This window comes from Misgurnus anguillicaudatus, chromosome 11, assembly GCF_027580225.2.
Source record: "Misgurnus anguillicaudatus chromosome 11, ASM2758022v2, whole genome shotgun sequence".
Taxonomy (NCBI): domain Eukaryota; kingdom Metazoa; phylum Chordata; class Actinopteri; order Cypriniformes; family Cobitidae; genus Misgurnus; species Misgurnus anguillicaudatus.
The window spans coordinates 21201245-21227345 of record NC_073347.2 but is presented as its reverse complement, the minus strand read 5'-3'; the positions used below and the strand labels follow the sequence as shown (position 1 = coordinate 21227345).

General features: G+C 38.6%; 2 protein-coding genes across 3 annotated transcripts in view; one reads left to right on the top strand and one right to left on the bottom strand.

The window, feature by feature from the left end:
* The first annotated feature begins 2311 nt into the window (after positions 1-2311).
* vrk2 (VRK serine/threonine kinase 2) lies at positions 2312-15581 on the top strand. Of its 2 annotated transcripts, none has more exons than XM_073873278.1 (12): positions 2312-2716; positions 3062-3117; positions 3204-3277; positions 4399-4482; positions 4612-4720; positions 6090-6182; positions 6421-6553; positions 10438-10558; positions 10852-10910; positions 12047-12204; positions 14847-15008; positions 15204-15581. In XM_073873278.1, exons 1-12 carry the CDS (start codon positions 2590-2592, stop codon positions 15579-15581), a joined length of 1554 nt encoding a protein of 517 aa, XP_073729379.1. In that variant the 5' UTR covers positions 2312-2589. The 2 variants fall into 2 exon arrangements, with proteins under 2 accessions (XP_073729379.1, XP_073729380.1); XM_073873279.1 differs by having other exon boundaries at positions 2582-2716; positions 12044-12204.
* Positions 15097-26101, bottom strand: part of fancl (FA complementation group L) — a 25647-nt gene continuing 14642 nt past the window's right edge. The window contains exons 8-14 of the mRNA XM_055170479.2: positions 24241-24391; positions 23268-23351; positions 19995-20040; positions 19598-19679; positions 16092-16208; positions 15846-15917; positions 15097-15703 (exon numbers count right to left, since the gene is read on the bottom strand). Coding sequence (XP_055026454.2) covers positions 15668-15703; positions 15846-15917; positions 16092-16208; positions 19598-19679; positions 19995-20040; positions 23268-23351; positions 24241-24391 — 588 coding nt within the window. The 3' untranslated portion in view covers positions 15097-15667. The remainder of the gene's footprint in view (positions 15704-15845; positions 15918-16091; positions 16209-19597; positions 19680-19994; positions 20041-23267; positions 23352-24240; positions 24392-26101) is intronic.

The window sequence follows — 26101 nt, the reverse complement described above, 5'->3', positions numbered from 1 at the left end:
AATCATGTAAGTAAAATGCCTAAAAATATTTATTTCTCTGATTAGTACTATGTCTACATTATGCACATTTTAAGATACAGTTTAATTTTTTTGTTTTAGATGTTGTAATTTTTTAATGTTGGGTCTAAAGGGAAGCAAAATTTGCCTGTGCACCTTGCATAGGATTAGATGTACTGCTAACCTGTTAACAATTTACTTTATCATTTTGTGTTAGCAAAAGAATAAAATATTGATTTTAAATGTCTTTTTTTAAATTATTTTATGTTTATTAAAGACTTAAATGATTTTTAAGTCTTTAAGAAATAAATTATTTATTTGAGAATTTCAAAGTATTTGTGTAGCAGTGTTTGAAATTATCTGTATCTTTTTATTTATAAAATATACTTAACTGGTCTTGTGTTTTTTTGGAGGGGGGGCTTTGCTTGTGTACCTAAATATCGTCTTGCTGCACAAGGGCCAGGTGATAATGTTCTGGCATGTCTGCATGTGTGTGTGTGTGTGTGTGTGTGTGTGTGTGTGGTGGGTATAAGTGCTATTAGCATGATAAATAGAGTACAATAAGCTTGACAGACAGTATTGTTTGGATTGGGTGAATCCTTTGAAATGTATCCTTTAAAAAGTATGATTGGAATTTATTTGCATTGAGATTAATAAGCTTGGAAATATTTTTTTTCATGTCAGAATGCTATCAGACAGAATGTTTTATCTACAATGTGTATGATGTCATTGAAATTGTCCAAATTTGAAAAAAAGTGACTTTGAGATGGGACTCTGATATACATGATGAGGAGGAATGTGGTGATGCCTCCTAACTGGTACAGAGAAATTACTCTGACTGCTCACATAATGACCCATGACAGGTATCACTAGGGCTATTAATCGTTTTTGATTTTCAATTTTTGATTCAAACAATTACAAAAACAAGATAATCAACGTAAAACAATTATTGTGCAATACAAATTTAAATTGCGTGTTGCTGGACAAATGTGCTTGTAAGTGTCAGGGTTCTGTCTTGTGTTCATGTCTTTTATTTTGAAGTCACAGTCTCTTATTTTGATATTGTTCATTGTCATGGTTGTCTCTTGTTTACCTGTTTCCTGATGTGTCATGTTCTGATTTGTTCCTTGTCTCTATATATAGCCATCATGTTCCCATTGCAGCCCTAGGTATCACTGTCCGAAAAATGATTTTTTCAGTCTCAAAACTGATACAGTAGTTATGTTAGGGATAACACTAATGATCTTCATTCATATACCACTAAAGAACTTCTGAAGGTTGGTGTCAGAAGTGCTTGACACCAAAAAGAAGGGAGCTTCGGATTACAAGCATTTAACATTTCTATGAACAGAGATAAACATTGCTATTAATACCAGTTTTCATTCAGTTTATCAGGTTTTGTAAATACAACTAGTGTATTTTATAATAAATGATTAAATTAATTAAAATTAATTTGTCTGATTATTATGTATGTGATGTGTATGAATATATAGGCTGTTACTGGGCAAAACTTTGTTCTTAATAGGCATGGGCCGGTTACCGGTTTCAAGGTATACTGAGGTTTTAAAGAGTCAAGGTTTCAAAACCACTAAAATTTTCTGTTATATTGTTTCCAAGGATAGCTGTGTTTACACAAAATTAATTAAATCATTAAAGCATGTCATTTATTTGAGGTTTTCATTGATATATATTAAAAATATATTTTTTGAAAGAATATTATAATTTAAAGGCTTTATTTTTACCTGGCATACATGTTGTATGTTGCTTTAAAAAAATTATACAACCAATATAGCAAAGACCGCCCAACGTTGCACTATTACATTGACATTTTAGTAAATTTTTATGGTAATGTTAAAACAAATTTATTTCTGCACTAGAGGCATCTTACAACAACATATAAAAGGTTACTTTTAACATATCAAACTTTCCTCAAAGTTTTATGATATATTTGGGTCTTTCAGGGTTAAAATACATATATTAAGTAAACGTTGAACATACACAAAAATTATATTCCGTTTACAGTCAAAAGTATATTTCTGGCCAGCTGAAACTGAATAATTACAGACATTATAGAAGAGAAAGGGAATGTAATAACGTTTACCTCTAGTGGTAAGCAAACGCCCCAGTAGTCACTCGTGCTTTAACACAGCTGTCCAAGTTTACTTTGAATGATATCGGCTTTATCCAATGGCTTAACAAGTGCTAAGCTTTGTCCCGCCTTCTTGGGAATTTGATTGGCAGTAAAACATGAATGACGGCACATTTCTGTTTAACGATTGGTTGTGATTGATTTGGAGGCGATTTCGCGGGAGTGTCAATACCCTTCTTCAGGAAGTTACACTGAAGTTTAGTGCACCAACCAGAAGAGCTGTAGCCCGGCTTTCTGTATGCTACTGTAGCTATTGTCGTTTTAAGTTGGTATTTACTTTTGACGAACGTTTATATGAGCACTTTGTTTTTTAAAACGTACTAGTTTATTTGTCAAACAACAGCCAAACGAGGCTATCAGAACCAGCAATGTAAACCGATCATTGTTTCAGTTTTGCATTCGGTTTACTCGTTCAAAAATTTAACAGATTATAATTTAACATTATGCCTCCTAAGAAATACAAATTACCCATCGAACTCCCAGACGGATGGATCTTAACAGATTCAGAAAAGAAGAAATGGCGCATCGGCAAAATCATTGGGAAAGGAGGTTTTGGACTGATTTACCTTGGTACTAGCACTATCATACTGTCCATACTGTAAATGTCTGTGTTTTATATTTTAAGTTTATCTGTATCAGCCGACAGAATAAACAACCAGGGCAACCTAATTTTGTATTGCACCAAGTGGACCTTAAAGTCGAACATTTCTAAAAGCTGAAGGTGCAGGTGGATCTAACATAACTTTAGTCACTTTAGTCTTTACTCTTCATTGTGCGTCTATAGCAATATAGAGTGCAAGAATTATGTTAGAATAATTGGATTTCTTTAAATATTTTTGTGGTAAATCCACTGTATAAGGCCAACCTAACTGCATTTAAGTTGATTTTCACTTTTTAATTTATTCACATTTCCAGCCTCTGCTGATATTAATGTACCTGTTCAGAATGACACTGATTATGTGATCAAAGTGGTAAGTAGTAAGTTTGAATTATCTTTTATAACAACATAAGCGAGTTTTGTTTCTATAACGCGTGTAATCTCTGAATACATTTCCAGGAATATCACGAAAATGGACCTTTATTCTCTGAGTTGAAATTTTACCAACGGGCAGCTAAGCCAGATACTATGAGTATTATGTTTTTTCCCCGATATTGCATTTTAAAGGTCACGTTCTTTCTGATCCCATTTTTTAAACCCTAGTTAGTGTGTAATATTGCTATAATAGCATAAATAAACCTGTAAACGATAAAGCTGAAAGTTCACTGCCAGGTGATATATTTTCTTTAATAGAATTCGCCTTTCAAAGCCTACAGCGAACGGCCGGTTTGGACTACAGCCCTCTACTTCCTGCTTTAATGACGTCACTAGAAAGTTTTTTTACTAAACTCCACCCACAGAAATATGTCAGTCGCCAGCTAAGCTAACGGCAAGCTAAGCTGCTATCGAATCACAGCACACTAAACAAGCTACACAATCAGAACTCGATACGTATTTCTGAAGGAGGGACTTCATAAAACAAGGAAGACATCAGCCTGTTTTGAGGATAGTGAAAACAGCGATATACAGATAAGTAAATTGTGGGAAAAATACAGCGTTTTTTTACACGTGAAATATAAACGCATGCTATATTGCGCACCGTAAACACAATCAAAGCTTCAAAAACACAGAAAGAACGGAAGCTTTAAGATTCTAAACTTGACTTGTGTTCCTTTTCTGTAAAGGATTTTTTTTCTGTTATGCAAGAACTATTATGCAGCAAACTCTTTAAGCACTGATGTTATTATGGCCAAAGGAGGGAGAAGCAGATGCACACTTTGGAGTAGTGTTGAATGAAAATGCTGAAGACCCCTCATCTTCAACTGAGAGTTCTCAAACATGGAGTGCATGTCACTGATGAAGTGGCTATAGATGTAAATGAGCCTGGCTAGGCGAATTAATAAACCAAAGCAAACATGCACCTCTGCGGTCGTTAGTGCAATCCCAGCTTGTTTGAGCTCTAATTCAGAGAGAGTGACCAAATTGCTGATAATGATGCTGGTTTCTCCAAAGGGCTTCTGACCACCTGTCAGTCTGGTGCAAAGCCAGTCAAGACAGATTTTCATCCCAGCTAAACTGGAGGAAGCACTGCTTTAGTTTATATGTGTGTGTGTGTGTGTGACAGAGATGTGTCTATCTGTTTGTATGTTTTTAAGGATAAGCAATGTACAGTATAAAATGGTCTTCTTTACCAAAGCCTTTTCATGACAGTGAGCAAATGGAAGAAGTGTAAATGCATGGAGTTTTTGGGGATACCGACTTACTGGGGGTCTGGATTGTCTGAATACAAAGGGACAAGGTATGAAATCCAAATGTAGACATTTGACATTAATCAATCTTTATATTAAATAAATCGAATGTGATACTTGTCTGTGTCAGAAATAAATGAAATTGATAATTTGGGTCATTTTGTGGTTATGTACGTTAGGTACAGGTTCATGGTGATGGACAGGCTGGGCAAAGATCTGCAGAAGGTGCTTGAGGAGAATGGGGGACAACTGAGAAAGCCCACAGTGTTACAGCTGGGTGTCCTCATGGTGAGATCTTTTCATTGCTGGACTCGTTGGCACAGGGTTTGACAGTGCTTCCCAAAAGCAGTGCTGAACTTTGCACATCATTTATTTTTGAGTTATAAATAACTGGACTTGTTTACTTCATAGTGTGGAGATTACTTGTAATAAGCTTGACCTGTGAATTTGTTTAAAGGTTCAGATCCTCATTTGTCCTCATTATAAACATTATATAAATCAAGAAATGAATAGTAATTAAAAAAATATATATGTATGAAAAGTGTTTACACCTACATGAGAGGACTTTAGTCATATCAGTAGACTAATAAAAGATGATTTTTTTTGACATAGAGGTCACCTCTCTGTAAATATCAGGGTTCCCACGGGTCCTTGAAAGTTTGTGAATCTGGGGGGGAAAAAATCAAGGCCTGGGAAGTTTTTGAAAATATACATATATAGATACAGGTCATTGAAGGTGCTTGAATCTATTTTATGCAAGAATTTTTGTTGAAAAATATCCATATTATTCCCTGTATTGTGTAGGATAATATCAAAAAAATTCTAGACTTTTTAAGCACACATGCTAAACTGTTCGCTTTAAATGCTTATATCTTCTGTATGCGAATGTCGATTCATACCAAAATGCTTTTTTGCCTAGTTGTGCTTGACACATGAAAACCTAAAACATTACGTATGTAACTGTTGTTTCCTGAGAAGGGAACGAGACGCTGCGTCTCCCTTGCCATAATTCTTGCGTCCCTGCAACACCGTCTTTGGCAATATTTCAGATAGCAATATACTTCCTGGCTCCCTCATCACCCTGTCTTTGTCGTTAAGCCTCACTATTGGTTGAATTTGATATACACATTCAGACGCACTTACCCTTGGAGGCGTCCCGAAAGTGTCACCGCAGTGACGCAGAGCGAGTTTCCTCAAAAGGAAACTGTAACAATGTTTCTTCAAATGTAACACGATGTAACCTTGCTCTCACTTGAAATGTGTCCCCACATTTAGTCCTTGAATTTGAGGGTATTGGACCTGGAAAGTCCTTGAAATGTCATTGAATTTGAGTGTGGGAATCTTGAAATATGACCAGCTAAAAGAAAAAGCTTAATTTGTAAATATATTTACATAAATCTTGCTATATATTTATGTAAATATATTTACAAATTAAGCTTTTTTTAGTTATAGTCTTTTTTTTATAGTTATAGACTTAAACAACAGTGTGTTCCATTGAATGGATACAGTGTTGTATAACTTGGTCTCAAAAAGCTTTAGTTGAATTGTCTAGTTGCCTTGCATCCAGCTCATCTGCCTGCAGTCATTACGGCAGGTCATCATGAGGTTACTAAATTATTCATGTTAACCTTCCCCTCTGTCACTTTGCCCTCAACAGCTGGACGTGCTGGAATATATTCATGACAACGAGTATGTACATGCTGACATTAAGGCTGCCAATCTTTTATTGGGACACAGAGATGCAAACAAGGTGAGTCTGCATCCACATTACCCAGTCAATAAAGTTTTTTCGTATAAAGTACCTACTCAAGTGCAACACGAGTGTTTTATTGCCTCCATTGATTGTCTGCCAAGACGGCCAGCCAGCATTGATGACATTTAGATCTTAACTCCTAAATATGATCAATTAACATCTCAATCTGCTGTCACAACATACAAACTGACCCCATTTGCTTTGCGGATGACTGTGGTGTCTGTATCTCTTACAGGTGTACCTGGCTGACTACGGTCTGTCATACAGATATTGTCCTAATGGCCAGCATAAAGAATACAAAGAGAATCCCAAAAAAGGACACAATGGCACTATTGAGTATACAAGCCTTGATGCTCACAAAGGAGTAGGTAAGTTTAAAGGGTCTTTCTTTTAGTATCTCAAAACTATAATGAAGTATTACATGCCAATATGCGAGAATGCCATTTACAAAAATGAATGTTTTAGGTCAGGTACTGTATGAATCAGTCTGTCTGTAATGAGGCACTGTATATGTGGCTAGAAATCTTCAGTATCATGTCCTCAGCTCTGGGTCATGCTATTGGAAACACATTAACTCGTAAATTGCGTTCAGTCTTTATTATTGGATATCGATGGTTCTGTCCATGCTTACTTGGGCAGACTTAATTCAAGAATTCCCTAATTAGTCAAAGTCATAACCTGCATCTTGTATGCATTTGCTATTAATTAAAGCTTTGATGTTTTGTTGAACCGGGGCTTAAATCCAATATCTTTACCTGCGTCGACCATACAGGAGTTCAATACCGAATATACGTGGTAAGGCTACATAATAGCCATGTTTCTGTTACTGGTAATTTTATTAACATGTGCGAAAAAAAACACATAATGCCCAGTCAGCAGAAAAAAGATATTGTTCAGCAGCAGGTTACGTAGGTTTTTCAAATGATATTATGTTTCTCAATGTGTTATTATCATCAGGATAATTTTATAGGTAGAAGACACAGGAATGTGAGGGTGTATTGTTCCTGTTCAGTGGTGGAAAATAAAGAGTGTGCATGATTCATTGTGCTTCATATTGTGGAATCAACATTACATATCGTTTAATAGGTTTGAAAGTAAATCATTCGTTCAGGTTCAGACCGAGGTCTGGCTGCTTTCAGGCAACTACTTGTTCTGACTTGATACAATTTGTTAACTTTTCATGTGCAGGATTTTACATATGGTCTTGATTCTGTCTTACTGCTCTATAAATGTATGGCTAGTTGTACCGTGTAAATCACACTGCACATGGCAAGTGATATAACTCACGAGAGTTTAGGAAAACACCTACCCACTGACGTACTGATTTTGGGCTTGGGGCGGATTAGGCCGCTGAACTCCCATATCGAAGCAGCGCAGCTTTAATTTTACCAAACCACATATCTGCACATTCTTGACGTCACTGCCTTGGATGACTTGACGGAGGACCCTGACAGCTGTTGTGTAGGTCATTAAAGCCGTTTGCCCTGTAGATGAATGCAGATTGCAGTCTTTTCTTCTTTTCTTCTGGCCCTTGGCACCCCATGTAGATGTTGATTTGTTACCATGGTGAGGATTGCAGAGACAGGCACTTCATGTCCTGCTAAACTCCGTGCTAAAGGCCTAATTATCACCTGTAGGGTTGAAGTGAGCCAGCTGAAATTCAGGAGGAGAGGTTCAAGAGTTTGACACAGTGCTTCGGATAATCAGAATAACAATAGGCCATAATTATGAACAACAGCTTCTGTCTGATGGAAGGTGTTGTGCGCGGCCCGGGAATGCTTCGTTCTTAGGTCGGCATTTTTTATAAGTGAATCTGTGTCAGGACTGGGCCAGGCAGCCCACCCATTTCTGCTCCCTATTACCAAGGCGTATAAAATGTTTACAGAGTATGTCTTATCTTGCGCACTTTGGTCTTTAGTCGAGGTGCCCATAATGAGGAAAGAGGGCACGTTTAACATGGCACTCTAAATGCTTTCACCAAGGTCACGTCTGCGTGCGTACTAGGGATATTTTTCGAGGTATTTTGTGTTGCTAAATTAGTTTGGTCAAGGGTAGAGGAATAATAAAAGAAACCCATATACTTGTCCTAATGGGTCTAGCTGTGTTGGTGGCTAGCGGGCAGAGAGGTTGACTCCATAATGGGCACTGCAAGATCAATGATGGCCATGGATTTAGGCTGAGATTTTCCCTTTTGATGAATGCAGTCAATAGGTAATTTCTCAGGAGATGGACTGCAGTTACTGTATTGAGTTAATACACTCTCCAGGCACGAACAAACGATGTGCCTTAATTTACCCATATTGATGAAGTTGGAGCTTTTCATGAAGAGAGACGCTTAACGGGAGGTTAACTCGAGACAGACATAACCATCCAATTCAGATATACATTTAGACGAAGGTAATTCATTGAGGGTGCTTTGTTTAAAGTCAACCCATAATTGGTCAGCCTGACCCAAAATGTATTTCAGTTTAATAGCTGGGTTCCAAGATCAGTACCAAAATGAATATTTCATATCTAAATGCTGCTATCTATCTGGTCGGCGTAGGACTAATCAGTGGGTTGAAGTGAGGCCATTTCACACTCAATGGCCTGTTCATAAGCAGATGCTTTCGCTGTAACATTAGAGCGCGGCTTAAAGTGGCGTTGTTAAAGATGGACTGGGATAGACTTCCATAGAGCTTTTTAAAAAGTGTGAAAGCACCCTCTTGGCCAGACTTAGCAATAATCTCTTGGGCTTATTTGAAGAGCGAAGAGGGGGGCTTCACTTACTCCAAAGTATTTACCTTTTCTGTTCCTGAATTTAAGAACAATTGCATTGATTCTACGGGGTTGGCTAGGATTGCCAGACAAATAAAATATGCCTATAGGGTAAAGGCAGATGCAAAGTGTTTTCGGGAAGATTAAAAAAAATGGGAGGATCATGCAAGATAGATGAGGAGTCTCTTCTTTCTTCTTCCTTTTTTATTTTATGAGATTGTCTAAAGCTTGATTTATACAATAGAAGAAGGCTGATCTTTTACTCTCCTAACTGAAGGAAATCACCTTAGGTGAACTACACGGAACAATGTTTTAAATTAGTTTGTCTGTAAGCTAATGACAATAAAATAACAAATTCCTCAACTATACCACACCCATGATTTATTTTACCTATAGATGCACTGATATATCTGTATTGGTCGATAAAAGCAATTTTCACACTATCGGCGGATATTTTTACAACAGTCGATAGTCATGCCGTTATATCCTGTCAATCAAAAGAGAACAGGAAAATGCAATGAATTTGTAGAAAATGTAAAGTAACATCACTGGGTTCATTTAATTTTATTGGGTTAACTGGGTTAGTTCACTTTTAGAGGTCATAATATGAATGAATAACATTTAGAAAATGTTATCTTCAGAATTTAGTTAATGCCGTAACTATCGGTAACAGCATCGGCAGATATCAGTCTAAATAATCGACTATCAGTGGAAAATGTCCATATCGGTGCATCTCCAGTTTTAACCAATCATGAACGCTCCTTGAATAGCCTAGTTCTCAGTAAGTAATTTCTAGCGGTGCATTTACCATAATTTTTCGTAGACTAACATAAAGACTGTTCTTCAAGTAAATATAAATGATACGAAGTAGAAAATACAGGTTTGTTAAACTGCAGGGTACAAAGACCTTTACACTAGATGGCAGTTGTGTAATGTGCTATGGCTGAAGTAGAGATTGAGGAGGTCTGAGGAGAGCATAAGCACACTCCCAGGCTCTTCTTTTAGGGCCAACAGAGACCCCACGAAATCCAGAAACATGTGGGAACAATTTTGGGGCCCAGACATTTATTTCTTTGTTTTACGGCTTGGCTCTCCGTCGGAGAGTGTTGGGCCGGGCCACAGGCTGTCTGGATCATGTCAGAGGCCGTGAGGATCAGGTTCCTGGGACGAGTCGCCAGACCAGACGGAGGAGGAGGAGGGTGCGGGAGGGAGATGTGAGGAGTTAGAAGTAGACAGAAGGATCTCTGGTGGGAGGAAACTGACCTACTCTATCAACCCTCAGCCCCTCTTAGAAGAGCCCGGTTAGCAAGCAAGCGAGCCCAGGGCACCAGCTGAGAAAACAAAACACTCATTTCTATCACTACCCCCCCTTCTCCAGGATTTTTATAAGGATATATTTCATCAGCCAATAGATGGACCATTTAATCAAAATATTCGCTTCTCGATCAGCACTCATTTTTATGTCTTCCTTTCCCTCTGTCCTGTCTTTATATAGCACCATCCAGACGAGGAGACTTGGAGGTGTTGGGCTACTGCTTGCTTCATTGGCAGTGTGGGACTCTGCCCTGGCTTTCTTCTCTCAGGAACCCAGCTGAGGTCCAGGAGGCCAAAGCCAAGTATGCTTTCCCCCCTCATTACCCGCAGGTCTAGGCCTTGAGCTGTATTGTGTATAGTGGCCGCTGATCTAAGGTCTCATGTGCTTATACAGCCTAAATTATTCACTCAGTTATTTGGTAAAGCTATTTAAAGTAGCTCGGCTAAAGGTGAAAGAACCTTTTGTAGCATCTTTATTTTTAAGTGTGCATGTTGTGTATTTTAGTAGAAAGAAGAAAAAAATTTGTTTGAGATGTGCAACACGGTCTGATGCTATAGCCGTAGTTAACCTCTACCTTTGTCATGTTGACCACAGGCTAATGGCTAACCTGCCAGACTCGGTCAGGAGAATGTCCAACTCCAGCTCCACCACAGGTATGTTCTCTGCGTGAGCGTGCATACAGACCATTTACATTGATCAACAAGGTATGACTTTGGGTGGACTCACATTAAGGCTAACCAAACCATGCAAGTGCGTGATTGTCCCCCCTCCCTACTCTCCCAGAAGCATGCATTCAGCATACACACTGTACTTTTGCAAGCCCAGGCGTAACCTTGCACATCAGAAGGTTTTTACAAAGGCAGATGAAGTAAGTGGTCGCTCAATTGACATCTCTTCTTTTGAACCGCGCTCTGGCGTGATTATACAGCGCATTCCGCGCCTGAACCCAAGTGATCCGCGCTCGAGCCCACCTCTGCAAACCGGCCAGGGTGTGATTAACCAAACACAGGCATGGTTTGGTTAGTGTGAGCGTGCCCTTAGTTGCCTAACCATCACCTTGCCTCTACTTTATCAACGAACTCTAGCATTCCCGCAGTATCTTTCCCCCCTCCACAGGGAGGGGGGTATGCATGTCTCCTGAATGGTGCCTTTGTGATCTATGATTATGATGAGGCCTTATTCCCCAACCTTGAGAGTCAGGCTGCAGCTGGAGCAGAAAGATAAGACCTCAAACATGCATCAAGGCTGTGCATGTGGTGTACATTCAGTCGGGCTGCCACAAAGAAAACGCGCAGTGGCGTTGAACTGCACCCACGTATTTATTACAGTGAAGAATGGAAGGTGCCCATATTAGACACACATTTGTGTTCTTGTATGAACAGAGTGGCTCTTCTACATTGTGCACCTGCCACCATCCATTTGTTAAGGAAGATCTGTTTTTTGTTCCCATGGAATGGAAATGTATTCCGGGGATGCAGGTTGTCAGTGGCCCGGACATTTGTGTGTGTTTGGTAAGCATCTAGGTCAACTGCGGGATGCATGCACATAAAGCATGCAGACCAGCTCAGCTGGGGTTTATCTGTAAATTATGCAAATCTGCAACCGCAATCCACCTTCACAGCAATCATAAACTGCGTCGTAAAAAGGACACATTTTGAGGGATTTAGGAAGCATCACAATAAGGTGTCTAGAAGTTTCCTGCTCAATCTGATGTTCTGTAGACATTTAAATTTTTGCAATATTTTAAATCTTGGTACCCACAGATGTCTTTCTTATTCACCCTCAGAAGAGATTGCCAGTTTCCTGTTATGTGTAAAACACCTAGACTACAATGAAAAGCCAGACTATCAATCCCTAAGAAAAGTTCTTTCAAGATCAGCATTGCAGGGCCCACTGGACCTTTCCAGGCTGAGAGCGTCGGAGACATCCAGGCCAGCCGCTCAACCGGTGAGTGTGAAATGCTTTGGCACAACAGCCTAGTAGTCTTAATAGAGACCAGAGAAGTTAGGGCTGCGGCAGATTTATCTGTCTGGAAGAGAGAAGATGCTTAGGTTTGGGAGGACTCCTGTGACCCTTTTCAAGCTACACAGACTCCCACTCTTGCTCTGAGATGTCAGACTGGCCTGTTGGCTGTGGAAGACTTGGAGTGTAGTGGACGTAAAAGGGAGATTTACACAGTAGTGACATACTCAACTACTAAAGGGCTTCAGTCTGGGGCCACAGCTCAATCTAGTGTCAAAACTGTACAAGAGTCATTTAAGTACACCTCCTTATTTATTGCAATCATATGGATGCAGGTATTATAATTGTTTTATGTGCATTTAATAGCTTAAAAAAGTCACACTGCATACCACTAAGCCAATGCAGCAGGCGATGCTGGTAAGAGGCAAGAATGGCACTTTACCAATAAAAGAGGAATGAGATGGTGAATCTTGACATTGGTGTCACAGGTTAACCTTTGCTCACCTTGCCGAAAGGATTATTGGCTGAAAAGAGGTCTGAAATGGAGAGGCTGAATGAATGAACTGATGAATTTCATGAAAACCTAAACAGCCCAGTTTGGTGCTGTTGAATTCACACATTTGGCAGGGGTCAAAAGATTGCCAGTTAGAATTGCCTCTCATCTTTGTGATGTCCAGCAATATGATTTGTGGTTCAAGAAAGAGGCTAGGGCTCTGGAATGAGCTAGGATGGTAAATACGCTTTGTGTTTAGGGTGTTATTTTACCATCTCTTTATATTGAAGCTGTACTAGACAATAACTATCCAATGGAGCTTCTGCAAAACACATTTCAGTTATGTATTTTTGTTTTTGATTTGAACAATATGGGTAGTTGGTTACAACCAAGAACAACCTGCACAAAAATTCATTGTTATGTCTCTTTATGAAGACTGTAGATGTTTGTTCATGTGTTCATTTATGTGATATCTGTTTATGTAGCTAGTTGATTTACGGTATCAGCATACTGAAATAAGCATTAGCATCCTTATAAAGCTTTGTGCAGAAATCGGTCTATGCCTTTTGAACAGATGGAAAACATCAGCACCAACACCAAGGGCATTAGGATTTAAATCTCCTTTTCTTTGCAGTCATATTTTTCTCTGCGGTTCTGTTCATCTACTTCTAGAAGATCTAGCTGCAGTTCCTTTGAATAAAAGCTAAAACAACACCATCAATGTCCCCCTCGTGTCCTAGCTCTCCTGAAACCACGTCAGGCTGCGTGAGGATAGCAGCTTCCTGTGTCACTCCAACACTCCTGGAGTTTATCTTGCCTACAGCTGACCTCGATGGTGATCTGTGGCCAAATTTAGTTTGGCCAGTTGCCACCTTAGGGAGAGCAGTAGATGTCATCAATCAGGGCAGGTCTTCTCTCTGGATCCAGGTCAGCGAGAGAGCATCGTGCATTCACAAGAGAGAACGCTTAGAGACAAAAACAACTCAAATCCTCTAAATCTAATTTAACTTAACCTCCCACAGACCGCAAGCCAACCCAAACGCACTGACAAAAAACCTGATAGATCAAAGCTTGTGGCAGCAGTGGACGAAGATGATGAGGAAAAAAAAAACAAAGAATGTCTGGAGCAAGATGATGAAAGATGCACATGAACAGTTGTTGTTTTTTATGTACTTTAGATATATGCAAAACTACAAAGTGAAAACAATTTAAGACTTTTTTAAATTCAAAATTATACACTTTTTAACCTAAATATAGTGATAAACTCAATAAAGATGGGTCGAGATGTGACGTTGGTCTGAATGTGTATGTGAATAAATTAAAATATCAAAAAACAAAATAACCATATTCTAGACAAAAAACTAACTATTCAGTTCTTGGTGACCACTGTGACCCATTCTAATTATGACCCCTACATGTATTAAACACACAAGGGGAGGTTTCCCATGCAAAATGCATGTTTGAGCTGCTTTAATTTAAAAACACCTTGTCCCGACTAATTTTAACATACATGTGCTTGTCATATAATTAGAAAATCATCAAAACTTTCATTATTTTACTAACTGCTGACTTGACAGTTGTCCAAAAGACGACTATTGACACCTTGCACAAAGAGGGCAAGACAATTAAAGGTCATTGCAAAAGAGGCTGGCTTTTCACGGAGCTCTGTGTCCAAGCACATTAATACATAAGTGAAGGGAAGGAAAAGATGTGGTAGAAAAAAGTGTACAAGCAATAGGGATAACCACACCCTGAAGAGGATTGTGAAACAAAACCCATTCAAAATGGTGGGGGAGATTAAAAAAAATGGACTGCAGCTGGAGTCAGTGCTTCAAGAACCACTATGCACAGACGTATGCAAGACATGGGTTTATGGAATTAGTAAAATAAATCACCTTTTTGATGATATTCTAGTTTATATGACCAGCACCTGTATATCGGTGACATTGTTTTGTCTCAAGATGCACACCTGTAGTGTTTTTTGTAAGGTATGTTATTAAAAACATCTCAAATGACCTTATATAATTAAGGTCTAGTCCTGGATTAACTTAAACTCTGTCTGGGAAACCGCCCCAATAATATCAGTGGTTTAATACAAGCTTATTGAAATAATGTTTTGTTTTCACCTTTACAGACACCATACAGAGTTAACACAGCTGCTAGGAAAGGAAGTTCTCGTCAAAAGCCCGTGTTCAGAGAAAGTGATGAAGACTGGACTGATGATGAAGAGACCCTGCCTCCACGAGCTCATCCTAAAACAAGAGCAGGAGCAAGACAGACACACACGGTCCAGCAAGTAATACCAGCTGCAAACACATAGCAAACGTCCACACAAACCATAATCAATGGTTTTCATAGCAATATAAACAGATTAAAACTAAATATATGATTTGCAATGTTTATTTCTGTGATACAAAGTATATTAACAGATACATCAATTCTAACATCGGATTTACATGTATTGTAAAATAAAAAAAATCTTACTAAACAGGAAAGGAGAAAAGCTGACTTGCATGGTGAGGCAAGGATAACTGAGAGAAGAAAAAAGAACAGTGAGCACCGATGTGGATATACTGGGAGACTAAATGATGATCAAAGCGAACCCAGCAGAGAGAATGACTACAGGGGGGACTACAGTAGAAAACACAGCAGGAATTACAACCGATGGGAAGAGCAAGATTATCCTGAAGATCACTGGACTGTTTGTGAACGGGAAAATGAATGGACTCATGACAGTCACTTCGGAAAACCAGACGACAGTGCAATATGGGGTATCAGGTCAAGCAAAGAAAAATGGATTTTGATTCTTTTCTTTGTTGTGATATTGACTGCTGTTGGTTTTGTCCTTCGGTTCAGACTGTTTCAGTGACTTCATTGTGTCTTGCTCCAGCTCTTTGATCATGACACTGGAGTCAGAGTACCACACAAGCATTGCTCGGAATCTAGATGTTGTAGTTACAGGTTTTGTGTGACCATTTTCACAGTTATAGGCTGAAAGAGATTAAATAATCAATATGTGCACTTAAAATAAATAAAATGATTTTAATGTGAAGGTTTAAATACAGTAATTTTATGAACAACTTTAATGTGTTCTATTAGTAAATTGTTATCATAAAGTGGAAATATACTTTACCTTGCTGCAGTAAGGGCATTCTCCAAATACAATATTGAAGCTTTGACGACTGGTAGGCAGACCTCTCAGCCACTGGTGATGAACAGATTAATATATACTGTAATTGTGACAACTGTCGAGTCATTCATGTATAATGTTCAAGAAATTGGGTTTGCACAGAATTTTTTTAATAGAAATAATATTAATTTAGTTTGTTTCTAAATGAGATGAGGATGAATTATTATTGTTAAATCCTAAAGCTCTTACCTCATAAAGACAGACCTGATGAAATGGCTGACCACAGCGTGGGTCATTGCACACCTGATCCGGAATTGCAGATTCGAGCCGATAAGAGTAGCAAATACCGCATTCAACACTGAAAACCTTAATATACAACCAGAAAACAAGAATTAAAGTCAGAAATTGTAAAAAAAAATGACACATTAAAATTCTAAATATATTTAATTATTTTCTTATTTAACAAATTATTAGTGCCAATTCCAGTTCAAAAAGTTAAAAAAAAAAAGTTTTTGTTTTCACCCCCCAAGGAATCAAATATCAAAATTAAACAGACATTATAGTTTATTTAAAAAAGTATGTCATAAAATGACAATTTTTAAATAAAACTGATATGTGAGAAAATAAACTTATACCTATTAAAGGGATAGTTCACTCAAAAAAATTCTGTCATCATTTACTAACTCTCATTATGTTACAACCCTGTATACATTTCTTTGTTCTGATGAACACAAATAAAATATTTTGAGAAATGTTTGTAACCAAACCGTTTGTGGACCCATTTACTTGTGTATTTCTTTTTCCTACTATGGAAGTGTAAAATATACACGCACTCGGATGCTAACCCAGATAAACAAACTATATATATTGTTTCCATAAGGCTGGGTTCTTTGGGAAGCTAATCAAGCTTAAAAAGACACAAAAGGTACTGGCACTACCACTTTTATCATAGCTTAGCACAATCCATTGAATCTGATTAGACCATTAGCATTGTGCTAAAAATAACCAAAGAGTTTTGACATTTTTCATATTTAAAAATTGTGCTACCGTAAAGTAGCAAAGTTTTAAATATGAACAATGTCGAAACTCTTTGGTTATTTTTGAGTGCAATGCTAATGTCCCTTTAAATTTCCCTCAGAAACAACAACACACTTTGGTGACGTTGACTTCGTGTCAGCTCTTGGTTGGTGTGTGTGCGCTATTCCAGTTAAAGTGCCCATATAAGGACTTCCACTGTACTTCCTGTATTGAAACTGCCCATAAAAGAAATAAAGCAAGATTGTTGCGTATGAAACTTTCACGTTCGAGAAAACTTTCTGAAACTTGTACGAACCCTGACAAACCCTGTGTCTCAATTTGTTCCCTAGCTCCCGAGGTCGTGAATAGTATATCGTGTACACAGGCTCGGGCACTGGTAAAGACCCTAGCTCACTTGACATTGGAACAATGTTCACTTATTATCATTCACAGCTGTTAGAGGCCAGTCACACCAAAAGCGTTTATGGCAGCTGCAAGCGCCTTTTTTAATGATATTCTATGGGCAGGGCGCGTTTGCGCACTGTTTATGCGCGCCGAGCGCCTTGCGGTTTTTTTGCTGCCTGCCGTGCACGCGTTTTTGAAGGAGCGCTGAGAGCGGAGAAGCGCCCGACGTCATTCGCGTCTTTGAATTGTCCAATCGCATGAGGGGAGAGGCGGGCCTTACGTTGTGGTGAGGGAAGTTTACAGCTGCTTTGAAGAACCGGACTCCACTCGCTCACTCTCTCATGAGTATTTGTGCACATCTCACCCTCAAACAAGGTCAGAGCAAGCGCCCTCTTTTTAAAGTTTCAGCTAATATGACAGTTAACAGCAAAAGAGCGCTCACGCTTCAATATTTGATTGACAAGACAGCTGACTCGGTGGTTGCTTAGCAATATGAAAAGCCGCGTCGCACTGCTCTTTTTTTAAAAAAACGCCTTGCGTTTGCAAGCGTTTAAAGCGCTTTTGGTGTGACTGGCCCCTTACTCATCAACAACCGGCAAAACCAACATATCTCTAACTTAATTTTAAACAGTACATTGTGAAAAATGCTGTCATTATTCTCTTACATATCCGTGCATACAATTGGAGGAATATAATTACATTTTAAATATAAATAAAATAAACACTATTATTTTAAATATTGAGTAGATTGTGGTTCCTTAGGGGCCAGTCACACCAAAAGCGCTTTAAACGCTTTAAAAAGAGCAGTGCGACGCGGCTTTTCATATTGCTAAGCAACCACCGAGTCAGCTATCTTGTCAATCAAATATTGAAGCGTGAGCGCTCTTTTGCTGTTAACTGTCATATTAGCAAAAATTTTAAAAAGAGGGCGCTTGCTCTGACCTTGTTTAGAGGGTGAGAGATGCATAAATACGCAGGAGAGAGTGAGCGAGTGGAGTCCGGTTCTTCAAAGCAACTGTAAACTTCACTCACCACAACGTAAGGCCCGCCTCTCCCCTCATTCGATTGGACAATGCAAAGATGCGAATGACGTCGGGCGCTTCTCCGCTCTCAGCGCTCCTTCAAAAACGTGTGCGCGGCAGGCGGCAAAAAACCGCAAGGCGCTCGGCGCGCATAAACAGCGCGCAAACGCGCCCTGCCCATAGAATATCATTCAAAAAAGGCGCCTGCAACTGCCATAAACGCTTTTGGTGTGACTGGCCCCTAACTGTGTAGCAATGTGTGTTTATATTGTGTTTATATTGTGTTGGCGAGCTTCAGAAAAGGTCACGTGATTTCCAATAAGGGAACATAGGGACCATCGATGCTCACTGGTTTTTGCGTTGCATTGTGGGAGTTTTTAGGGAACGAACATTCCAGTGCACTGGATAAATTTTGCAATTGAGACAGCCCTTAAAATGGCCGACTCCCTAATCAGTGCCCTGACTACCGAACAAGGGAGCTGATTGAGACACATGGAAAGTACATTCGGCAGAGAAATACTCAAACTCTTAAACGGTGTTAATAAGTCAGAATGCATAACTTTAGAGCCCCCACCCCCAAAGTATAATTTATTTTTTACCTGGGATTACATTTAATATAAAAATTGCCATTTGCAATTTAGTCATCCTGCTGGTTAAGGGTCTGTAATATATTCCTCATATTTGTTTTCCACAGTATAAGGAGACTTGGGTGGACTTATCAACACTATTTGTGCTTGACCCGCACTACACAAAATCCTTCTGCTTAGCCAAACGTCTCATCCAGACTGAAGAATCCTTACACATCCCATCATTCCTGTGTTTCTGATCTCATCTACTGTCCATCTTTGCATACTGCTGTTCAGATAACTAGAGGCTTTTTTCTCTGTTCAAGCCATTAAAAAGATCCAAGATACAATTTGTACATTTGGTCAAGCAAACTTTTCTCGCTTTAGAATGTTAATGATGGTCAAGTATTAATCTATGGTACAGACTGAAAATAAACAAACACTGCACCCTTTCAACCCTCAAGCTGAAAGAGAGGAATCATAAAAAATGCATGCAGGGAAAAAATAATAAATGGTTGAGTTATGATTAAACAGCTCTTGATAGCGCCGAAGATTTTGCCACCTTTGTTATTGAAATGATCTTATCTGTAAACAACCCATTTAAAGGAAATCCGTAGCCACCTCTCCAGACGATAAAAAAACATAAAGGGAAACGCAGGAAGAAAAATACTGCAAGCTTCAGATGTGATGGTGATGTGAAGCTAATTGTAAGTGGCAGTGTTTGAGTCGAGAATATGCAACATACAGATTTTTCGTGGGTGGCAGGCGATGGAAATTCTATCTCCAACACATCCTTCATATTCTGTAGGACACTGCAGTCAGGGTTCCTATGAGGAGGGGAGGAAATCATAGCTTTATGCACTAATTAAACGCATACAACATAGTCATGATGGTATAATGAATACATTTCAACGATTACTGTCCAGAAAACTCTACCATATCATTCTGTGAATCAACGTTCTGGGCCAAGACAATCCCACTGCGTGGTATAGACTTCTAATTCATGTTACACTCTATTATAGATAACCACTGAAAAATATCAGTACTATACATACTGTAGAAATAAGCAAATCTACATGGAAATAATTAGTATATTCTATACTGTAATTCATTCTTAATTTAAATAAACAAAGTGTTCTTACCATAAATGCATATTAGCATTCAACTTGTTCCTTAACGGAGTGACCACTAAAAGACACAAAGAATTAAAATTATAAACAGAACTATAATGACACTTTACACACGTTCATCATGACTAGGGTTGTGCCAATAGATGATACGATTGTGTTTGACAATAGTCAGACACATGGCTGATAGCGGGCTTTCATGATGATAGTTGGCCATAGTTATTATTTTTATCATCATAGTTTCACAGTAACATGCGCATTGCGTGCTTTTCTTCGCATGAGAGGGTTTGTGGGCTTCACTTTGCGCGAGAGAGCTTGTAACGTGCGCGGATTCCTTCTCGCACGCACCTGAACTTGTAATGCGCGCGTCTTAGACTTTTCCTTGTACCTGAACTTGTGCGGCATGGACTCCTTCTAGCACCTAAACTTGTTAAGCGCATGACTCAGACTCTTCCTCTTTTTATATGACAGTGATAGTGTTGTCCTTAGAGTAAATTGGCTTCTTTTTGTCCACCAATTAAGTCGCTTGTCATAAATGAGTAAAAAATGAATAAATAAATAAATAAATGATTAAACGATTGCCACGATACTACCGTGTATCGCAATCTCACAGGCTGACGATAGGACGATCTCACAATGGGGGAAAATTGCCTAACACTACTCATGACAGCACATCAACAGATTCCCTTTCACAAACAACGCAAGTGTCATCTGAGAACATGGGAAATCTCATGGTCAAACGTGGGACGATGGGGATGACAAAATAGCATTAATCAGGTTTCCCACACCTTAGTTAACTTCAAATTCAAAGACCTTTCAAGGACTTTCCAGGTCCCATCAACTCAAATACCAAGGACTAAATGTGGGGACACATTTCAAGTGAGAGCAAGGTTACACCGTGTTACCTTTTAAGATACATTGTTACAGTTCCCTTTCGAGGGGACTCGTGCTGCATCACTGCGGTGACACTTTGAGGACGCCTCCAGAGGTAAGTGCGTCTGAATGTGTATATCAAATTCAACCAATGGTGAGGCTTAAAGCAACACTAAAGAGTTTTTGCTCTTTGCTCCCCCTTGAGGTTAGAAGCGTAATTGTCCATTACCCACTGTCGTAAATACTGCAGCATAGCTGGCTCTGATTGGATTGTAGGTCTGCCGTAAAGCAAGTTTTTGTAGTTTCGAACTACAGGACCGGGACCCGACGGTTGGAAACTTCTTCAGTGCGGTTTTGGGCGATAGACGGCTGCAAAGCGAATGTGAAAGTGCCGTTGACCCTGTGTTTTGAGTGGATGAACGACTGAAACTTTTTTGGAAATGTTATTTAACGTAAAAAAAAAACTCTTTGGTGTTGCTTTAACAACAAAGACAGGGTAACACGAGAGCCAGGAAGTATATCGCTATCTGAAATATTGCCAAAGACGCCGTTACAGGGACGCAGGAAGTATGGCAAGGGAGACGCAGCGATATACAGTTACATACGTAACACAAGATGTTTTCATGTGTCAAACACAATTATGCAAAAAAGCATTTTGGTATGAATCAACATTCGCATACAGAAGATATAAACATTTAAAGTGAACAGTTTAACACGTGTGCTTAAAAAGTCTAAAATTTTTATGATATTATCTACACTACACAGGGAATAATATGGATTTTTTCCAGAAAACTTCTTGCATAAAATAGATTCAAGCACTTTCAATGACCTGTATCTATGTGTGTATATTTTCAAAAACTTCCAATGGCCTTGAATTTCCCCCAGATTCACAAAATTTCAAAGATTTCAAGGACCCGTGTGAACCCTGATTACGTGATTGTGGTCGTTATGCTTTCGTCATGTATTCAACATGTTGAATCTTTACAATTTGTGATCGAAGTGGCCCTGACATGCTTCCGAGCAGTTTCAATTGTCCCTTTCACAAATACAGTCTTTACTGGTAAATAGATCATCTGTGAACAGAACCTTTCTTCTTGCGAGATTTTAATGTTAACATATTTGGTTTTTCTTAAGCGAATGTAAACAGATAAAGAAAATCAAAACATTGGCTCTGTGCTTTACACAGCGGTATAAATGCAGTCTGCTGTTAATAAAAAAAATCAGAAACCACTCCCTATTTTTTATAAATGTAAAAAAATTGCGTTTACATTACTTCTACAGCATTTATTAATCTTAGCTTATGTTAATTGCAGCATTACGTTTGTCATTGTATTCATTTTATTTGTTCAAATGACTTAATATTTCACTTTAAAAAAGCAAGGTGTTCTAAAACATATAAGCATTTTCTGTTGTCACGAGAATCATGTGGTTGTACTGGTACTGGCAACCATATTTACCCGGAAAGCCAGGTTATCTGTTCTGTCACATCTTTAACTATTTATTAAAAGAACATCCACATTCATTAACATTTTTGTAAAAGCAATACGCATTGGACTTGTAAGCCAATGGGGACAAAAAGTCATCAACATAAAACATATCAATCAATCTACACGGCAAAAACAAGCCTGAGGGACTGCACCGTACGAAAGCAAGCACAGTGCTCACCCCCTTAATGTAGCCGAGCAGTTTCAATTAACTCAACCTCATCTCTCATTCAGCCTTCCTCACCTGATCGCCGAACACTGACAGACAATGCGCAGCGCTTCATTTCTTACCTCTAATCTCTGTTCTCTCTAAGAAACGACGAAAGAGCCGGTCATTTCCCACTGTGACAAACCGTATGACAAAAAGGGAAATATTCAAATAATTCAAATAAAACGTGCTCATCACGCCTGTTCCACCCGAGAGATCAATCTGGGAGAAACGTGATAGGCGCACTCTCTGTTTGTCATTTGTAAATGCAAAAAGCAATATTTCTGTCTGACCCCGCGCTCGGAGGGTCCGCGACTGCCACCGTCTTGACTATTGAAGTGTGGATTTAATATCAATGAATAACATTGCTAGGCAACCGACAATGTGTTCTGTGTGCCATTGTCAGCCGAGCATGACCTTGGATTTAAAGAAACAATCACGTCGGCTTAAATAGTGCAAACTGACCTCCATTCCAGCACCATCTCACTTTAAATCTAAAAGCGTGCTACGTCGCCAACATATTGCTGGCTGTCAGCTCGGCCAGTCCTGCTCAACCGCTCCTGTCTAAACGCAGTAAAGCATTTACAGCATGTGCATTTATGTATAGAGGTAATTGAAAAACAAGAGCGTGCGAGCGAGGCACGAGCTTCTTGCTGCCGCTTGAATAGAGAAAACAGTATCCATGTAAATATGGAGAGATCTGCAGATATGAACAATGCCTACCGTGATCAGCCCCGAGCAGGCAACACTCCGGCAGCATTTTGGGGTGTCTGGGGTCAATCTGTACCTTTATTGAGACATTGTTTCCTGGAGAACAAGAACATGGCAGCTCAGTTATATTGATATTACTGTAGGTAGACATACTTTGAGAGATGGCAGGAAGATGTGATGATTGCAAATAATGAGATTCAAATGTAGTAATATGAATACTCACACCGTTCCAAACCCGTTTGTTTAAAATCTCTTGACACGTTCATTTACTAAACATTTTGTGCAATCATGACTGTTTGCTTTGGCATCGATATTTAAATCTGGAAAAAGACAAGTGCTGCATGAAAGTTTCATTTGCTTTTTTAATGATTTCTTGGCTTTTAGTTCTTGGTCAAAAGTTGCGTACTTTAACAGGGACATTTCACAAGCCTTTTTTAAGATGTCAAATAAATCTTTGGTGTCCCCAGAGTACGCATGTGAAGTTTTAGCTCAAAATATCATATAGATAATTGATTATATTATGTTAAAATTGCCACTTTGTAGATGCGAACAAAAATGTGCCGTTTTGCGTGTGTCCTTTAAAATGCAAATGAGCTGATCTCTGCACTAAATGGCAGTGTCGTGGTTGGATAGTACAGATTAAGGGGTGGTATTTTCCCCTTCTGACATCACCAGGGGAGCCAAATTTCAATGACCTATTTTTTCACATGCTTGTGCTGATGGTTTACCATAACTAAGTTACTGGGTTGATCTTTTTCACATTTTCTAGCTTGATAAAAGCACTGGGGACCCAATTATAGCACTTAAACATGGAAAAAGGGAAAAAGTCAGATTTTCGTGACTTTTTTCGTGAAAGTCAGATATGTCCCCTTTAAGTCTATTTTTGTTTGATAGAAAAAGTAACAGCATACGGGTCTGGAACAACATGAATGTGAGTAAATACTATAATTTCTTTAATGAAAATAATAGTAGTAGATCCAGTTACCGACAGCAATTCTTCTCATTGAATCTGCTTTAGTGGGTTTTTCCGGTTCCAACACCCATGTCTGCTCATCTATTTCATCCATGACCGTCCAAAATTCGGACAGAGCTTCCACATTTAACAGGAACTGACTGTGTACATGCACCAAGGTGCTCTGAAGTAGAGGAACAGAAAATAAATCAGTTTTTAAATCAGTTTAATACTTTCGATATGAAGAATACAAAGAATATTATAGCTTTAAGATTTTACTTCAATATATTGAATACTTAAAGGATTAGTTGATTTTCTAAAAAAAAAAAAAACAACATCTAGATAATTTACTCACCACCATGTCATCCAAAATGTTGATGTCTTTCTTTGTTCAGTCGAAAAGAAATTATGTTTTTTGAGGAAAACATTTCAGGATTTTTCTAATTTTAATGGACTTTAATGGACCCCAAAACTTAACAGTTTTAATGCAGTTTAAAATTGCAGTTTCAAAGGACTCTAAACTATTTCAAACGAGGCACGATTGTCATTTTTGGCAAGAAAAATAAAAATATGCACTTTTAAACCACAACTTCTCTAGTTTTCCTCCGGTTCTGTGACGCGCCAGCGCAACCTCACGTAATACTTCATCAAATTAAGAGGTCACAGATGACATATGCGAAACTACGCCCCAGTTTTTACAAGTGTGGAGAAAGAGGACCGTTCCGACGTTGTATGTTGAATGATACTAATTAATGTCTTTGTGTCAGTTTATTGTTTAAAATGGTCTGCAAATGTGCGTTTCATACATGTAACGCATGACCTTTCCACGTCACTACGCAATTATGTGAGGTCGAGCTGGCTCATCACACAGCCGGAGGAAGCTGTGGTTTAAAAGTGCATATTTTTTATTTTTCTTGTCAAAAATGACAATCGTTTCGCTAGATAAGACCCTTATGCCTCGTTTGAAATCGTCTAGTGTCCTTTGAAACTGCCATTTTAAACTACATTAAAACTGTAAAGTGTTGGGGTCCATTAAAATGAAAAAAATCCTGGAATGTTTTCCTTAATAAACATAATTTCTTCTCGACTGAAGAAAGAAAGACATCAACATTTTGGATGACATGGTGGTGAGTAAATTATCTGGATTTTTTTAAGAAAATGGACTAATCCTTTAAATATTATAGCCTTAAAAAGATAGTTCACCCAAAAATGTAAAATTCTGTCATCATTTTCTCACTCTCATGTTGTTACAAACCTGCTGATAGAGGCAGTTAATGGCGGTGTATCTACATTGAATTTTTTTTAATCTTGCACTTATTCACATCAAAAATCCAACATTTACATGATCACCAGAATGGATTAGGAAACACAGTTTTGTTAAGACCATTTAAAAGCCAGTAAAAGAAAAAAACTACAGACAGTAGATGTAAAGACTAATGCAGAAATTGTAAAAATACAGCAGTTCTTTGTAACAAATCAACAGAGCAGTATACACAGTAAATACATGTAAGCATCTAGATGTTAGAAAGGGTCACACTCTTTATATCTTATAATCTTACATTGGCTTGGCTGTCTTGAATAATTACTGAAACCTACTAAACACATATGGAAGATGTTGATACTGTCCACATGTCTGGTTTCATATCGCTGCTTTATACAAACTCTTCATGCCTCTGCCGTCAAAAATAAGGGAAGAAAAAGAAAAAAAGTCCCACTGAAGTCTTGCCAAGTCTTCATCAACTACCTGTCAACAAACCATTGATTAAAGCGCCAACCACAAACAAATCAAATGTAAAAAGTGACTGAACAGGAAAAAACCAAAACTCATACATCAGCAAACAAGAGAAATTCAGCAATAGCTTTTGATCACTGAGAACCACAGACGACCCATCCA